The sequence below is a fragment of the Myotis lucifugus genome, unplaced genomic scaffold, assembly GCF_000147115.1.
Source record: "Myotis lucifugus unplaced genomic scaffold, Myoluc2.0 scaffold_806, whole genome shotgun sequence".
NCBI lineage: Eukaryota > Metazoa > Chordata > Mammalia > Chiroptera > Vespertilionidae > Myotis > Myotis lucifugus.
In genome coordinates, this window is record NW_005871854.1 from 28,990 (window position 1) to 47,538 (window position 18,549).

The following is an 18,549-nucleotide window of genomic DNA, read 5'->3' on the forward strand; positions in this document are numbered from 1 at the left end:
CGTCACACTGCAGACGGCGGGCTCCGATGGCGCTGGAGGCGGGCGCGATGGCGATGGCGATGGCCCGGCCGGTCCCGCTGGTGCCAGGGGCGGGGGGCCCGGCCGGTCCAGCTGGTGCCAGGGGCGCGGGGGCCCGGCCGGTCCAGCTGGTGCCAGGGGCGTGGAGTCCTGGCCGGTCCAGCTGGTGCCGGTGGCGGCCCGGCGAGGCGGGCTCAGTAGGGCCGCCACACGGCCTCCTCCAGGCGCGCGGCGGGCATGGTGGGCGAGTTGCTGTGGCTGCCCTCGGCCTCGCCCGCGTCGCTGGGCGTGGGCAGGCTGGGGTGCAGCAGCGCGGCGCCCGTGGACGGGTTGTTCCAGGGCCGGCCAGGATTCGCGGCCGGCGAGCGCTCCCCCCCCATGGAGAACCTGGTAGGGAGCCCGCGGGCCGCGCCGTAGTACCAGGTGGTAGGAAGGCGAGCCCGCCTGGAAAGGGGCCCCCCCTCCCCTTGCGAGGGAGCCCGGGTAGGGCGGCCGGCAGGTACGTGTTGGTAGCGCGTGGCCGAGCCCATGGCCGACATGCCGATGCCGATGCCCGAGGTGACGGGCGTCGGGGAGTAGGTGAAGGCGCCCGGGTAGTGCATGCGCGGGTCCGAGATGGAGGGCAGCGCCGGGAACTGGCGCGGGTCGCCGAAGGCCGTCAGCTCGGGGGCCGCTGCGGGCGGGAAAGCATCATGGTGAGAGGGGAGCTCAGGGGGGCCCCGCCCTCGCTGCCAGCCCCCCGCAGGACCATTACCCAGAATGCCCCTGCCCAGGAAGGTAGGGGACTACCCAGAATGCTGCTGCACAGGGAGGTGGGGGACTACCCAGAATGCCGCTGTCCAGGGAGGTGGGGGACTACCCAGAATGCCGCTGTCCAGGGAGGTGGGGGACTACCCAGAATGCTGCTGCACAGGGAGGTGGAGGACTACCCAGAATGCCGCTGCCCAGGAAGGTGGGGGACTACCCAGAATGCTGCTGTCCAGGGTGATGGGGGACTACCCAGAGTGCTACTGCCCGGGAAGTCGGAGGATAACCCAGAATGCTGCTGCTGGGGGCAGTGCACACTAGCCAGAATACTGCTGCTCAGGAAGCTGGAAGACTCCCAGAATGCTGCTGCTCAGGAAGCTAGGAGAGTACCCAGAATGCTACTGTCCAGGAAGCTGAAAAATTACCCAGCATGCTGCTGCTCTGGGAGATGGGGACTTCCCAGAATGCTACTGCCCAGGAAGCTAGGAGAGTACCCAGAATGCTACTGTCCAGGAAGCTAGGAGAGTACCCAGAATGCTACTGCCCAGGAAGCTGGAAGACTACCCAGAATGCTGCTGCCCAGGAAGCTGAAAAATTACCCAGCATGCTGCTGCTCTGGGAGATGGGACTTCCCGGAATGCTACTGCCCAGGAAGCTAGGAGAGTACCCAGAATGCTGCTGCCCAGGGAGATAGTATGATAATATATAGTAAAAGAAGAGAATATATGCTACCAAGTAACATAAAACGCTAATATAATATGCTATCATGTAGTATAACAATAGAGATCTAATATGGGTACAATATGTAGAGTATAGACATGACATAGGGTGTGTGTAGTACAGATATAATAACTGGTATCATCCCGGGTTGGCAAACTACAGCCCAGGGGTCAAATCCAGCCGTGCCGTTTTCGGGTCCCACAAGCTAAGAATGAGCATTATTATATTTTTAAGTGGTTGAAAAAGAAGTCAAAGGAAGACTGTGTCCTGTAATGAAATTTATGTAAGATTCAAATTTCAGGGTCAATGCATAAAGTTTTATTGGCATCAGCCTCATTCCTTTATGCGTTGTCTCTGCCTGCTTTTGAGCTACCTCTGCAGCGTTGAGGGTCATGACTTAGACCGCAGGGCCCTGAAATACTAAAATATTTAGTTTCTGGCTCTTTACAGAAAAAAGTTGGCCAATCTTCTAGATAATCAATATACTAATGCACCAATATTAATATAAATTTAGTCTCTGACATTAATATAATTATAATTGATAACACAATGTAACACTATATAATAATTAGAAATATAATGGACGAATTAATAAATTCATATCAATAGACTATATCATGCATAATATGATATAGTATCATAACAATACTAATGTATAATAACATTACATTAGACATAGTATTTAGGTTGAATCATAGGAAATTGCCATTTTGTTAGGCCTCAAACAGTTCAAAATTGGCAACTTCCTGTGAGTCAACCCATGCATACCATCGGAGTGACTGGAGTGGACACCAGCACCACCGCTCTCCCCACATCGACCTCGGACTAGCCCCACATTCTTAGAAAGGGTTCAGCCTGGTCCGCCTGGCGTCCACTATCACGCCTCCACGGTTTGTTACCACGAGTGGCTGCAGGGCCTTGATTTAGCGACTGCATTTTCCCCATGCTGACATTTTACCAGGAACGGCAAAGCGTTGTCTCTAAAACTCATCTTGCTAGAATGATGCCTTCCAGCTTCAGGGACTGGCTTCGACTCCCGGCATGGCATCCCTCTGCATCCTCTCCCCACAGGCTGCCCTTGGGAGCCACTGGAGGCCTGGGTGCCAGGGAGGGTTCCGTGTCAGAGCTTCTCAAAGGTGGCACCGTGGCCCTCTCTCGGGCCAGACAGTTCTCTGTGGGGATGTGAGGGCTGTCCTGAGCCTGCCTTGTAGGATGTCTGGCAGCATCCTTGGCCTTTGCCCACCGGACGCCAGCAGTGTCCCCACTCCCAGAGTTGTGACAACCAACGTCTCCAGATACTGTCAATGTCCCGGGGGTAGGGCGAGGGGGCAGCTCCCCACTCCCCTCTGAGAACCAACACTGTATATTCAGGATGGTGCCCTGGGGTAGTTTCTCTCTCTCAGAATTATTCACGAAATGACAAGGCCAGGACTACAGTCTTTACGTGAGCAAACCCAAAAGACAGCAACAAAACAGAGCAGAGGCACGAATGAAATGTTTCAAAATGTGCACGTCCTCAAATCAACACACAAAATGACTCCAAGCTCAGGATGACAGGTGGCCTGTGCCCTCTTGTGTCCAGGCCGATAGAGAACGTGAAGGAGCAAAGCTGGTTCTGGGAGGAGAGCTACCGGGTTGGGGGTGGGGGGGAAGGGAGGGGTATTAATCTGTTTGTGGACGGCCTGGGCCCTTGGTCAACTTCCTCATATTTCAAGCCTATTATTCCAGCAGGGAGAGCTAGTGTCTGCCTTGCTCTCTCTCTCCTCTCTCTCTCCTCTCTCTCTCCTGCTTTCCCTCCTCCCTCCTCCTCTAGTGATTTTTTTTTATTGCCCTAACACATTTTTAGAAAATGACCTCCTCTGTAAACTTGGGGTGAATGTGAAGAGGGGCCATACTCCTCATCAGAGAAGTAATTGAAGTTTCTAGAAACAAGCGAGATGTGCGGGAATCTCTGTGCTAATGGGGGAAGCAGGAGTCTGACTTTCAAACAAACACCCCTGTCAATCTTTCCTGAGCGAGTCAGACGTGTGGGCAGGGAAACGCCATCAACGGACAGCGCTCGGGCCGCCCTCGCCCTCCCGCGGGCGGCCGCTCCAGCTTGTCCCCAGGCCAGGCTGCACCTCATTCCTCAGGGCTGGTCCTGCCGCTCCCGGGGCCGTGTGTGAGCAAGCTGGGTGCCACTTGTTTTTGCTCCCACGGAGCTGTGACATGTTCAAGAGTTAACAGGAAGCTTGACTCCATCTTGCCAGTAAGATTTATGGAGTGTGGGGAGAAGCCGAGGCAGGAGGAAAAGCAGGAGGCACACACAATCCATTTGTTTTCATCTGATGCAATCCTCCGGACACAAACACTGGACCCGCCCCCTCCTCCTCTTGCTTCACTTGCCCTGAGACGCAAAGGTGAACCCACTGGGAAATGAATGAAAGGTCACCCTGTCGCACGGCGGCGTCTGGACACGCTCAGTCTGTTGTTCCAACGACTGCCCGGTAACCGGTGATGGTACCAAGTTACTGGAATCCCGAGTGAGTCGGGGGTTTGTCACGGACGTAGGAATGGAATGATGCTGTGGTCTCAGCCGTCAGGGGAAATAGGGTTTCACTTGTGGGCAGAATATCTGAATGATCTTAAATACTGCCCTTGAGTCTCCTCCTGTCTACATAGTAACAGCGTCACCATTCAGTTGGTCAAATTACCCCTTTTACAACGGATGATAAAACAACTTAGGCCCTAGCCGGTTTGGCTCAGTGGATAGAGCATTGGCCTGTGAACCGCAGGGTTCCGGGTTCAATTCCGGTCCAGGTCATGTACCTCGGTTGTAGGCTGTTCCCCAGCCCGGGCCCTGGTCGGGGCTCTTGCAGGAGGCAACCAATCCATGTGTTTCTCTCACATCGATGTTTCTCTCTGTCTTTCCCTCTCTCTTCCACTCTCTCTAAAATCAATGGAAAAATGTCCTTGGGTGAGGGTTAAAAAATATAAATAAAAAAAACCCCAACAACTTGGGCCCTTTAGATATGCTCAGATTCAAATGATCTATTCAAATATTTGTTTTCAATTTGATGTCCAGTTTGATACCGCCTACCAGGCCTCACCAGTTACACCCCTGGGGGGTGGGGGCAGCTCATTTGCCCTCTGGCTGGCCTGGTGCCCCCTAGTCAACTCCAGCGTGGGCGGAGGGGCAGACCCTGTGAGCACAGGGGCTTTGAAGGAGCAGGAAATCTGGGGATTAGGAGGGGCAGGTATTTTCGTTGGAAATGTTGCCCCACTGATGGGGCTAAAGATTTGCCGTGACAGCTCGAGTTCTCATCCTGCAGTTTTCGGGGATGAAAGCGGCCCCATGCCAGGCCCCGCCCCCTGCCCCACAGGATTAAACAGCCTGAGCAGATAATGGCTGCCTTCAAGGGAGCTTTCTCATGACTCAGAAAAATGCATGCCGTCTGTCGCCTGGGTTGGCAGCTAAACATTAACTTCTTTTAAAAAAAGCAGAAGGAAAAATGCAAAGAAAACCTCCGGATGACAACTCTTCTCAGACAAGGTGTGGAGTCTGTCTGCAGAGGAGAGAGAGAGGCAGACAGAGTGCAAGTCCCGTGCAGAAGGCAGCCCAGGTGGGGCTGGGGGGCAGGACAGCGCAGAGCTGGGGGCGGGGCGAAAGGGAAAGGCAGGCCAGGGCAGGGCTGGGCTCTAAAGCTGGGGCCAAGAGGCCACTTCTGTGTCTCACCCCCGCCCCCCCAGGCCCCCCAGCCCCGCCCCCCCAGGCCCAGCCCCGGCCCCAGCCCCAGCCCCGGCCCCAGCACAGGACCCACTTTCAGGCCGGGCTCAGCCCTGCTCGAGGGGGAGATCTGCTAGTGAAAAGCATCTCCCATGCTGCTCTCTGCGATTCTCACTGCTCCTCCCTCCACGTCAGCAAAGGGCCATCGGGTGCAGAAATGGGACCTGGTTTGTACCCACTGCACACCCTCAGGCCATGACGCATCCTTCCACACTCGGGGGTGCCTGAAGCTGGGTTTGGGGGTGCTCACAGTACTCATTTTTTTTAAATCACCCTTATGCTTGATCACGGTCAGTTGGAGCTCTTGGCCCCTACGGTCCTTGGACTATAAGATGCCGACCAGGTCAAAAGACGTAATGAATTCCCAGGGACAGACCCCAAACAGGGCCCTTGCCCTGGAGAGCAGCGCCCCGAGCAGAAGCAGTGAGACTTGACAAGGGCCTCGGGAACAGGCCTTCTAAACCACAAGCCGAGCAGCCGTCCTCATGCCTGCGCTACTTCCTCACCGCCGGAGCCCGTGGGTGCCAGGAAGATGTTGGCACCCATGGCCGGAAGCAGGTGAAAACTGGACAAGTCGGCGGCTTCCCTACGGCACGCCAGCTCCCAAGGAACGCGAAGGCCCTGTTCTCACCTGGGGGTGGTGTGGAGACATCCGGCAAGGTCTGGGGACATTCTGTGGTTGTTCCCATGGAGAGGCGGGGGCTACTGGAACCCAGAGGCCAGAGGCGCTGCTAAGCACCTGCATTTCATGGACGGCCCCCCAACCAAGAGCTGCCTGGTCCCCAATGCCATCGGTGCCCCCGTTGAGAAGCTCTGAGAAGAGGCTAAAGCACCTGGTGAACCCCAAGCAACCCCAACTGTCTGGACAGCACGACACTGGGCCGCCCTGGAGATGCCGGACATGCGGCCCTTGCTTTTGCTCGCCCCTCGCCTGCCCTAACTGATCCCGAGGAGGGAAGAGCCACGCAGCCGCCGGCCCCGGGCGGGAAGTGCGTGTGCAGCCGTCGGAGGCCGAGGTCCCAGAGCCGTTGTCACAGCCCCGCCCAGCTCCCACGTCACAGCCCACGGAGGCTTTCTCCTTTTGCTCTCAGCAAAGGGATGTTTCTCTGCAGCTCCGAGTTCCCTGCCCACGAGCAAAGATGAGCGCCAAGCCTGGAGGTCCCGCGGTGAAATGCCTAATATTTGTGAGCTGGTGCTAACGGCAATGCGCGAACCCCGCCACCCGGGCTTTCCACGGGGCCTCCGGCCTGGTCTGAGCAGCTCCTAGTGGAACTGTCTCCCTTGGGGCGTATTCGCTTGCTTCCCATCCCACGGGGACCCCAGGGTGCTGGTCACACGTGACCTGTGAAAGCTGGTCACGTGACCCATCCCAGCTGCGTTCCGCAGGCCGACTTCTTCCTTCTATAGTATGATTACCCCTCCAGCTGCCACCTTTGCTTGTGGAACGTGAGCCACCCCACCACGCCCCAGGTGTCCACTTCTCCAGGCCACCCCTGCCGCTGGACAGCCCTGTCTTTAAACCACATCTGAGCCCATGAAAAGTGACGCCTCCCGCTCCACGCATCTCCTCTGAGCCCATGAAAAGTGACGCCTCCCGCTCCACACATCTCCTCTGGTCCCACGACCTCCCACTCCGTGACCTCCCACTCCGCGACCTCCCTCGCTTTCAGAGGGTGTCTCCGGGCCGCTTACTTGAGAGCCGGCTGGAAATCTCCGCGGAGAGGGTCGTCATGCCGCTGGCCCGGCCCGGCGAGATGGGCGTCGCTGGGTGCACGGAGGGAGAGGCGATCGAGCCCAGGTACTGGTAGGACTGGTCGTAGGACCAGGGCGGGGAGGGCTGGATCTGCCTGGTGTCTGCGGAGAATCGGGAGGTCAGTGACAGGTAGAGTGGGAGGGATTAAAAAAAAGTCTTTTAATAAGAAACCAGTTTCCTTTGTCTCAGTATGTCACACGTGTGTGGCCTCTCTGCCAGTGTCCCGTAAGCTCACTTAAGTCCAAGCATTTGCTTTCGTTTGGCCCTTTCTCCCCCCAAAATACTGAAATGTAGTTTATGTTTGGTTCTTGAAGGTTTCCCTCTGCTAACTCCCTCCACAGGCTTTATTTCATCACTAGAGGCCCGGTGCACGGATTCGTGCACCAGTGGGGTCCCTCGGCCTGGCCTGCGGGGATCAGGCCGAAACCAGCTCTCCGACATCCCCTGAGGGGTCCCCGATTGTGAGAGGGTGGTTCTAGGGTAACGCACCCCAGAATCGGGCTCCCTCCTCTCTGATTCTGGGTGTGTCACCTGAGAACCACAGCTGCCAAGTCACTGCAGCTCGGCAGCTCCTGTGTTGAGCATCTGCCCCTTGGTCATAGCTACTGGTTGGATGGTCGAGTGGTCGGACGGTCGCTTACACTTTTATATATAGAGATGAGAATAATGATGAGGAAGATTTCCCAGTGCAGTGTTTTTTGTTTTTTTAAAATATATTTTTATTTTAAAATAAAAAAGAGAGAGGGAGGCAGAGACAGAAACATCAATGATGAGAGAGAATCATTGATTGGCTACCTCCTGCACGTCCCCCACTGGAGATTGAGCCCACACCTGGGCATGTGTCCTTGACCAGGAATCGAACTGTGACCTCCTGGTTCACAGGTGGACGCTCAACCACTGAGCCACGCTGGCCAGACCAGGTGGAGTGTTAACGTTCAAACTGTCAAGCTGCTCCTAGTGACTGTGCAGACATTTCAGCGTCACCAATAATCACATGACCACCATCAGAAACGTTTCCCAACTCAGTGGCCACCTGTCTGTACTTAGAGAGCAAAAAAGAACGTAAAGTGTTTTGTTTTTCTTTTTGTACCTTTGGCAGTAAGAACCCACAGGGTCTGAAATGCTTTCTGTTTAGGGGAATTTTCTGCCAAGGCCAATGGAAAAGCAGGCCCGGCCGGGCAGCTGGCCCTGCGGCCCGATGACGTTCGCAAACCCAGCCCCGGAGCTGGCTCCGTCACCCGACACCGAGGGGTCCTGCCTCTTCCCGGGGCAGAGTGTGGGCAAGGACGTTCTAGGCTGCCAGGAAAGAGGCCCAGGACAGCGACGAGACCAGAGTCGGCTTCGGAAGGTTTAGGTGAAAAGGATTTTGTAAACTGGACTCCAGCGTTCCCAGGAGTCTGTTCCCCAAAGCATCATGCTGTTTGCAGGTGAAAAGGTGGAGCAAAACAAAACCCCTCTATTTTCAGGCAAAATATGTAAAAAAATGCAGATTGGACATTGCCCCATCAGAAGCCGGCTTTACATTTCTTTAGGTCAAACATGAACGTTCTCTGTGTCCCACCTTTTTTGTGGACAGAGGGCACAGCAGACTACACCACCTGGGCCCCAGCCGGGGCTCTGCACGCTGGGCGTCACTCTAGAGAGCAAGCCGCCCAGGAACAGAGCAGGTGTGAGTGTTGTCCGCGCTGCGACGTAGACGTGCGTTATTCCCCCGGCGATGCCATATCCCCACCTGCTCCACAGGGGCTTCCCGGCTCCCAGAAGGGCCTCTCTGCTCAGCTCCCCAACGTTGTATCGTGGGCAGCGCACCAGGCACCTGGAGCCCCAGCCAGTCTCCCTTCCCATTCTTCTCCCCACAGCCCCCCACCCTTCCCTCCGACGGATCCATTTCTTTCAATCTTCTTTTATTTTTATCCTCACCCAAGGATATTTTTCCATTGATTTTTAGAGAGAGGGAAGAGAGAGGGAAAGACAGAAAGAATCACTGATGTGAGAGAAACACATCGATGGTTTGCCTCCTGTACGGGCTCTGACCAGGGCCCGGGCCGGGGAGGAGCCTGTATCCGAGGTACCTGCCCTTGACCGGATTCGAACCCGGGACCCTTCAGTCCGCAGGCCGACGCTCTATCCACTGAGCCACACCGGCCAGGGCATCTTTTCTTTTCTTAAATAACTGAATTATTAAGTTTGAAAAACCTGGGCAGCTATCTTAACTGAGAATCTTTGAATCTAATTGTGAAGTCGGGTTTTCTTGGGCTGCTGAATTTTAGAGAATTCGAGGAGCTGCAAGGAGTGAGAGAGAGAGACCCATTTGAAACTCAGGGGCGAATACACGGGCAACCAAAGATGTCAGACAACCTCGCAGCTCACAGCGTTCCCAACCACGGACAGCAGACAGCGACCAGCAGGCTGCTCAGGGTTCCCACAGCGCTGCACGCATTTTGCTCCCGGGGGGGAAAACGCAGGCTCAGCTCTCCTGTGAGACGCATGTGTCCTCGCTGCCACCCTCGCCGAGCGGATCGGCAGCGCTCAGATATCTGAATCACTTACCGAGCGAACAAAAGGCGTTTTGTAATCGTCACTAAGCCCCCAGGCTGCGGATTGCGGCGGCGGCGCAGGCCGGGGCAGACAGCCCAGCACCAGCCCGTGTCTGAGGCCGCGGCAAGCACACGTACCAGCCCGGGATGCGTGCTCCGTCATGTTTTCCTGGAGCGGGAGCGACGTGCGAGGCTCCTCTGAACTCGTAATTAAGCCGCGAGCCTTGCCCATGTTTCACAGCCTCTTAACAATACGCTTTGGGAAAACGATCTTTATGATTAAAGTTTACGTTCTATGATTTTTCTGAACACAGGGTTTCAGACTCAACGTCTTCTCCCTTCTCACCCCAACTCAGCCCCCGCCCCCGTGTCAGAGGGGAGACAGCACTGAGCACCCAGGGGACCCCTCCCGGGATCTGTGTCCGCCCCTGTGGCCGCGGCAGCGGCTTCACTGCCTGGGGGGGCCAGAAGGTGGTGGTGGCGAGCTGTTCACTTCCCGTGTGGGAGTTTCCTTCTACGTTATTGTTAATAAAAAGCCGAAACCAAAATGAAAACAGAAAACGAAGGGCCGAGAATATGGGGAATGTGAGTGCATGACTCAGGTACCCTCCCTGCTCGGACGGGGCCAACACGAACACGTGAACGCACGTGTAGACATGGCAGTGCTGTGGGCCACCCGAACCCCGGGCTGAGCGTCGGGAGAAGTGGCGTGTGGTGACCCCGGGCCACCTGCTCACACATTGTTTTTTTAAAAATATATTTTTATCGACTCCAGAGAGAAAGGGAGAGGGAGAGAGAGAGAAACATCAATGATGACAGAGAATCATTGATTGTCTGCCTCCTGCACACCCCCTACTGGGAATCGAGCCTGCAACTGGGGCCTGTGCCCTGACCGGGAATTGAACCGTGACCTCCTGGTTCATAGGTCAATGCTCAACCACTGAGCCACGTGGCCGGGCATCACTTTCTTACTCTCACCTGTGCCAGGAGTTAGGGGAGGAGAGGTGGAGGTGTGGTGCGCGGTGGCGCTGTGATCATAACCGTGTGCGCTCTGGGAAGCGGGAGGAGGCAGGGTGAGACGGGGGCGCCCAGGAAAGAAGCGAGCCTGTCAGTCATTCCCCGAGAGCAGGGCTGCCTGTCCCCGAGGGACCGCCTCTCATAAGACCACCCTCAGCTGGACCAAAGTGCACTGAAGATTTGCTCTGCGCTGGGCACGTGCAGGACCTATAGGGTCCCTGTCCCACTGGAGCTCACAGCCTGTCTTAGTGACCATGTCAGGGCCGTCGGATGCTTGGAAAGGCTGCTTCCTTAATGCATCATGCTGAGAGTTGCTTCATTCATTCATTCATTCATTCATTCATAGGGTCATGAAGTGATTCACTTCCTCATTCCTTCATGTTGCTAACAAACATTTTGCTCCACTAGGGTTACTGACGTGGGGACTCCGTGGTGAATGGACACAGGCCTTGCCTCCAGGAGTGGTGGCTGGGGACCTGCAGGCTGTACCCAGGAGAACTGCTGGGTTATCTGCTTCACCTGGACTTGCAAACAGCTGTTCCCACGTCAGAGATAAGAGCCCCAGCGGTATTTACTGCATGCTTAAGGTCTTCTCCTGAGAGGAGCAAATTAAGGAAAGCATCTATGTAAGCCACACAAAGATTTCCGCTTGAGCCCGGCCTTCACCATACACCAGTTATGACCTTGGGAGGGTCACCTGTTTCTCCCTTACACAGTCTCCTACTTCCAAGGCTAATAGTGAGATGAGTGAGATGAGGCATATGAAGCAAGCGTTGCAGTTTGGGGCCACAGTAAACTCACAGTAAGTCTAATTCTTGAGTTAGGATGTGACTGAAAGGAAGGAACCCGCGCCCAGGGACTTGCCAGATGTTTGTGTGTGAGGCCACAGCCCCACTCCGGGACGAGGCTCAGGTAGCACTAACTGTTCACTGACCAAGACTCAGGAGATGATGGTGAAGAGCCAGGAAAACTGGAGGCTTGGGGTGAGGATAGAGAAGGCGAGGATCCATGTTCCCATGAAAAACCACGGGACTTGGGAGTTTAAGCGAGTCTCCTGCATCTGCTTTTTCTAGGGCACACGGTGTCAGTGCAGCCGCTTCAGAGGCCTTTTTGTGACGGTTATTTCCAGCTTTTTGATGCCCAAATAATGGGCAGAACAGAGCTCCCTCTCCACGCCATGATCCCTACTTCCTCCCAGTGGAAATGAGGTCAAAACGGGGGGGGGGGGGCGAGAGATAGGAGTAAGGTAGGGTGAGGTGAGGGCTGAGCTCAGAGGTATCCATGGCCCACATCGGTAGGAAGAAACTAGAGCAGGGGTCCTCAAACTACAGCCCGCGGGACATATGCAAATACAAATATTGTATTTGTTCCCGTTTTGTTTTTTTACTTCAAAATAAGATATGTGCAGTGTGCATAGGAATTTGTTCATAGTTTTTTTTTTTAAACTATAGTCCGGCCCTCCAATGGTCTGAGGGACAGTAAACTGGCCCCCTGTTTAAAAAGTTTGAGGACCCCTGAACTAGAGGGCTTTAGCTGTGGACAACACATTGTCATGAAGTCTCCGGCGCTAAAAATGAGCCCGTCCAATGGCTCTTGTCAACTGCTCTGCTGCCTCCTCGTTCAGCCCCGATATGTGAAGAGCTGGGAGTCATCACTCCCCTCTTCACAATGAGGAAAAAGCTGAATAAAGTGAGGACCCACGACTCTTCGTGGGCCTTCAGAGAACGGAGGTCACAGGGCAAACTGCCGCCCTGGCATCTCGAGAGGCAGGGGAACACCGAGCCATGGTGCCGGCCTCCTGGGGGCAGAGGTCGCCGGCCTCAGCCCGGAGGGACGGACACCTAAATGGTAATTCAGACAAATCGTGGGAGGCTGAGTGTAGTCGGGGGCGAGAGAGAGAAACTCCCGGGGCTGTAGTCATGTGTGTGTGTGTGTGTGTGTGTGTGTGTGCGCACGCGCGCGAACATGGGGAGCGTGTAGGGATGCTTTCCTGGGTTTTTCATCCATGAACTCCCCAGTTCTCACGGATCCAGCATAACAGTGGGTTACAGCCAGCAGAGCTACAGGACTATTTAAGGAAGAGTCCGTAGGGAAGCCCACGGACAATGATGGAGACAGAAACAGGGCCGTTAGAGGAATTTGAAGCTTCTGACACCTCCAGCTACAGCAGACATCACACAGCCCAGCTCCTGGCGGCTTGAACAGCAAATCTCACACTGAAGTCCTGTGTACCCGATACATCATGTCCAGCTTTCAAATCAGGAACCATAAGGCCAGAAAAAACAGTATGAAGGGACAAAACAGGCATCAGAACTAGACTCAGAGATGACATAGACTTTGGAATTACCAGACAGGGAATTTAACTATGATTACTACGGTAAGGACTCCAGTAGAAAAAGATGACAGCATGCAAGAAAATATGAATAGTGTAGGAAGAGAGACGGAAACTCTAAGACTGAAAAGTAAACTCTAGAAATGAAAACACTGTAACAGAAACGAGAAGTGCCTTTGGTGGGGCCATCAATAGCTGGACATGCTGAGGGGAAAATCATTGAGCTTGAAAATATGCCAACAGAAACTTACCAACAGAAAGGTAAAGGGAAGAAAGCGGGGAGTAGAAGATCTATGACCTTGGGGACAATTTCAAAAGGTGTAACACATGCAAAGTGGAAATCGCAGAAGGAAAAGAAAGAGAAAACAGAATAGGAGAAATATTTGAAGTATTATTGGCCAAGAATTTTACAAAATTAATGACAGACACCAAACCACAGACCCAGGAAGCTCACAGAACATCAAGCAAGCTAAACACCAAATAATCTACATTTTGGCCTAGTGTGTTGAAACTGCAGAAAACTTGAAGACAAAGAGAGAAGCTTGAAAGAAGCCAGAAGTGAGCGGGGAGGGGGCACGTTACTAGAGAGTAACAAGAGGAGGATTACTGCAGACTCCTCTTCAGAAACCAGGAAGGCAAAAAGAGAGGCGGGAAATATTTAAAGCGCTGAAAGAAAAAAAAACCACCCACCTAAGCCACCAACCTAGTATTGTCTATTCAGCAAAATAAACCTTCAAAGGTACCAGAGAAATAAAGACATTCTTTGACACACAAAAGCTAAGACAATTCATCCAGCAGACATGTTAAAATAAGTTCATCAGGGAAAGAAATATAACAGGGGTCACAAACTCAGATCGATATAAAGAAAGAATAAATGAAGGAAAAGAAAGTCTTATTTTCCTATTCTTAATTGATCCAAAAGATAATTTTCTGTTGAACATGACAATAGTAATAATGTACTGGGTAATGACAACATATGGGTAAGTGAAATGAAATACAGAACTGGAAAGGAAGAAGTGGTGTAGTGTGACTTTTAAGAGTTGTCATACATGTGTTTTGCAACTCCAGGGCAACCACTAAAACTTTTAAAAAGTATAACTGACATGCTAAGAGGGGAGATAAAATGAAATCACATAAAGTGCTGTTAAAACCAGAGAATGAAGAAAAAGAGGGGGAAAAATCAGATGCAAGAAATATAAAACCGTCAACAAGCATGGTAGATGTTAATAGAACCGTCTAAGTAATCTTAACCTTAACTCTGAATGGCCTAAATGACCAATGGAAGAAGAGAGATTATCAGAGCGAATGAAAAACAAGACAGGTTAAATATAAAGACTCAGGCTAAGTTAAATATAAAGACTCAGGCTAAGAGACAAGGGGTTGGGGAAGACAGACCATGCGAACATTAACCAAAAGCAAGCCGGCGTAGCTATGTTCATTTTATATAAAACCGTCCTCAGAAGAAGGGACAATGTCAGGGACAAAGAGGGGAAATACATGATGATAAAGGGAGTCAATTCTTTAAGAAGACACATCATCTACAAACGTAGGCACTAACACAGAGTGTGAACCAACGTTAGAACACAGGCGGCAACACGTTGAGACTACAGTGGGGCCTTGACTTACGAGTGTCCCGACTAACGAGTTTTTGAGATACCAGCTGTCTCTCGGCTGATTTTTTGCATTAAATTCGTAAGTCAAGGCCCCACTGTACGAGGAAAAGTGGACAAGCACAAACACTGTGACCGATGAAGAGTTCAACACCTCTCAGTCACTGACCGCCAAGCAGGCAGAAAATTCGGGCAGAGTTGACCCGAACAGTCCTACCAACCAACTTGCTCTAACATTTATAGAACATTCCACCCAACAACAGCACAGTACACCTTCTTCTCGAGCTCGCAGGGAACACTCACCAAGACAGAGCCCATTCTGGGCCATAAAACACACCTTAACACACTGAAACGAATGGACGCTGTGCAAAGTAGGTTCTCCGGCCACCTGGGTTGAAACTGAGAAATCAGCAATAGAAACAAAGCCAGAAAACATGCAAGTAACGGGTGCTTCCCCAACACACTAAGTAACCTCAGCGTTAGAGAAGAAGCATAAAGAGAAATTAAAAGATACGCAGAACAAAACAAAAATCCAGCTCGTCAAAATCTGCGGGATGCAGGGAAGGCGGCGCTCGGAGGGAAATTGGTAGCATTGAGTGCATACAATAGACAAGGAGAATGATCCAGAATCAATAACCTACGCTTCTACCTTAAGAAACTGGAGGGAAAAAGAGCAAAATGAGCCTAAGGCAAGTAGAAGAAAAGAAATAATAAACACGAGGGTAGAAACCACTGAAATGGAACACAATAGTGACAAAACCGATGAAACCCGAAAGCTGTTGTTTGAAAAGCTTAAGAAGCTCTACTTTGTCCTTGAGCTCCCTCAGGCCACAGGAGAGGGGGGCCAGGGACTCCTGACTCCACTGCGGGTGGCTCAACGACCACCCTCCCCACCTGGGCCCCCCAGCACCACCTGAGCTGGGACACCGCCCCCTCGGCCTGGGCCCGGGGAAGGGGGGTGGGGGTCTGTGGCTTCGACGTGGTTGTTACAGTGAGCAGGCCCTTTCTTTTTCTTTTTTTTTCTTATAAATATGTATTTTCTTATTGATTTCAGAGAGGAAGGGAGAGGGAGAGACAGAGACAGAAACATCAATGAGAGAGTCATTGATCGGCCGCCTCCTGCAAGCCCCACACTGGGGATCGAGCCCAACCCAGGCCTGTGCCCTGACCGGGACTTGAACCGTGACCTCCTGGTTCCTAGGTCGACGCTCAACCCCGGAGCCACGCCGGCGGGCTCTTTGGCTCTTTAGCTGGCATCTTTAAAACGCCTTCCAGGCGCCTTTCAGAGCCATGTGAGAACACAGACCAGACAGTTACGTCTGCCACCGGGCCCTCGTGCCTGTTTCTGAAGGAGCCAAGCCCGGTTGGTGAACATATAAACCACCAGGGCCGCCCTGGACTTCTCCCCCATCCCCTCCCCCCTCCTGGGCTTGGAGTGGGCAGGGCCGCTCCCAGGGTGTCCTCCGGGGCCGCCTCAGTCATGGGCAGCTGCTGTCATGCCCTCCTGGAGGCCTCGGGACGCACAACAGGATGTGACTCAGGCCTCAGGGATGTGAGTCAGTCTCCGGGGCGATGTGTCAGGGCGAGCCCCAGGGGTGGCCGGCATCTCCCGCCGGGACCCCTGGGAGGAACGGCAGCTCCCTGCAAACACAAGGGGCGCCCCGAGCCTCGCCGCCACCCCAGGATGGTGCGAGATCGGCTTTGAGGCCAGGCGTCGGGTCATTCTCTGCTGTGAACGGGGCACGACCCTGAAAGCCCCACTGTTTTCCCGAAGCCCTGATCCCCCCTCTGGCCCCTGCAGCAAAAGTGCAGCCACCGGGGGCGGGGGGAGGGGGGGTGCGCCAGGTAGCACAGGCTGCTATCAGTGCAGTCCCATGGTAATGTGAGTCAGTTCCCACCAGCCCCGAATCCTGGAAGAGGAGAGGTTGTGAAAGACGCTGGTATTTGCCAAGCGCTTGTCTCCGCTGGCTGCAGACATCTGGGTTAGTCATGCACGGCCAGCCGGGCGCATTCATTGTTCCCGGCAATTACTCTGCAGGGAGGCATCCAGCGCCAAGCCGGGGCAGAGCCCTGCCCGGGGCGCCTGCCTCGGGGCCTCCGGGTGTGAGGGACCTGTCCTCACAGCCGCCCCCCCCCTGCCACAGGGACGGAGGAGGAACGGGGCGGTCACGGCATCACGCCCTGCCTCTGGGACCCGAATTCCGCGTGGGCCCGGGAGGCTCCGTGGCTTTGCGGTCAGGCGCGGGGGTGGCTCGCAGGGGGCTGCCCCCGCCCGGTGCTCACCGCAGATCCCTTCCCTCTGCAGCCGCTCTGCTCTCTCCTCTTCTCTGAACATGGAAGCGGCAGACTCACCTGCCTCACAGGTGTGAGCGCTAATTAGTGCCTGCGAGCCCTCGGAGAGCCACAGATGAAAGGCGCCCCATAAATGCAACGCGCCCTCGCTCATTAGCTGTGCCAGACGGTTCCCAGGGGAACGGCCTCCCCCAGCCAGGCCGTCTGAGCCGCATCTGCAGACTCTGGGCTCCAATCAGTGGGCGCTGGGGAGAGGCTGGGAGAGGCCGTGGCTGCCAGAGAGACGGGGTTTGGGTAATGCCTGCGTGCCCCGGTGTCCCGAGGCAGAGAGGCGGCCTGCTGTTCGCAGGGTGGAGGGACATGGCCCCGGGGACAGAGGGACCAGTGGGCTCTGCTCTGTCCTCCTGCAGACAGTGATGGCCCTGCACGAGGTTAAACACCCCCAGGCGGACACGTCTCCCGTAGACTCTCCGTGCCTTCGCTTCCGCAAGGCCAGGGTCCCACGGGAACGGGGAACAGGCTGCGACACAGTCCGATCAGACGTGCAGGGGAGCGTGTGGGAGCCCCCACTCTGCTGTGGTCGGTGTGGGCCCGAGCCCCTGAGGACTGGGGAGCCCCGTCTCAGGGTTGCTCCTCGGGGAGCAGAAGGGCCCGAGCGAGGGCACAGAAAAGACAGGCCTGAGGTCTGTGAGGCTGGGACTGCGCCCCGCCCGCCCCTCACTCACTGCGTGCCGAGGCAGGGACAGCCCCCCTGAGACTCAGTTTCCCCACCTGTGAGGAGGCCCTGGGGGCTGAGCTGACCCTGAGCTCCCTCCCTGTTAACGCAGTCCCTGCCCCGGGCGGCCAGGCTTCTCTCCCGCTGCAAAGACAGATCCCGCGTCCCCAGAGCCGAGCTGTGCTGCCCGGCAGAGACTTCCCACCCTCTCGGACGGCTCCACACGAGGAGGCGGGAGCCCTCCTTAGCCAGCGAGGTCCAGGGTGTCCCGTGTCCCGAGGCCTCACCGGGAAAGTGTGGCTTCCCCATCCACGCGTGCGGCGCCCCACAGGTGGGACCACAGCAGCCTTCCTCCCCGGGCAGCGGCCTCCTCCACAGCGAGGACCCGGCCGTCGGCCCCTCGGGCACTCGGCACAGGCGGCCGGGCCTCACCGCGGGCCTAGCACGGAGACGGAAAGCTGAGTCTTGCTCATCAAGGGCCCCGTGGACGGGCTCCCTCTGACCTCTCGTCATTTTTTGAAAATCGCTCAGTAACTTGGCTTTCCCACTGGAGAAGAGAGTGAGGAAGGCCAGACCCCCCCCCCCCGTCCCCCGCCCCCGTCCTCCTCCGGGGCAGGTCCCTGCGCCGGCTTGGGGTTCGCTGGAAAAAATCGATTTCTTTGGCTTACGAGCCAGGGCGCCGATGCCAGTGTCTGTGTCCCCCGACGCCCCTGCCCGGTCCCTCTGGTGTCTCCCACCCGCACGTGAGGGCCACGCAGGAGGAATCACAGCCATCGCACACCCCAGAGCCGACCTTTGGGGGGGACCCCCCGGGGACGGCCCGGATTACTCACAGGCCGCGGGGCGCGCTGGGGAGCATAAAAGGGGGCCTTTGAGGAGGAGGGCCCCGCCGGTTTAAAAGCTCCTTCCTGGGTGCCCGGAAAAAAAAGACCGCCCCCTAAAAAAGGAAGCTTCCACCTCCGGGCCCCCATTCTCACCAGCGAAAGTTCCCCCCAACTTCTGATCCCACAAGGGCAAAGGCAAAGACTTGCGGAAATCCTTT

The 18,549-nt window shown here is 55.1% G+C and overlaps 1 protein-coding gene across 1 annotated transcript in view; it reads right to left on the reverse strand.

Moving 5' to 3' along the window:
- Window positions 1-212: 212 nt before the first annotated feature.
- The window catches only part of RUNX1 (runt related transcription factor 1), a 67,560-nt gene continuing 49,223 nt past the window's right edge, over window positions 213-18,549 (reverse strand). Inside the window, exons 3-4 of the mRNA XM_014448331.2 lie at window positions 6,944-7,105; window positions 213-691 (exon numbers count right to left, since the gene is read on the reverse strand). Coding sequence (XP_014303817.2) covers window positions 213-691; window positions 6,944-7,105 — 641 coding nt within the window. The remainder of the gene's footprint in view (window positions 692-6,943; window positions 7,106-18,549) is intronic.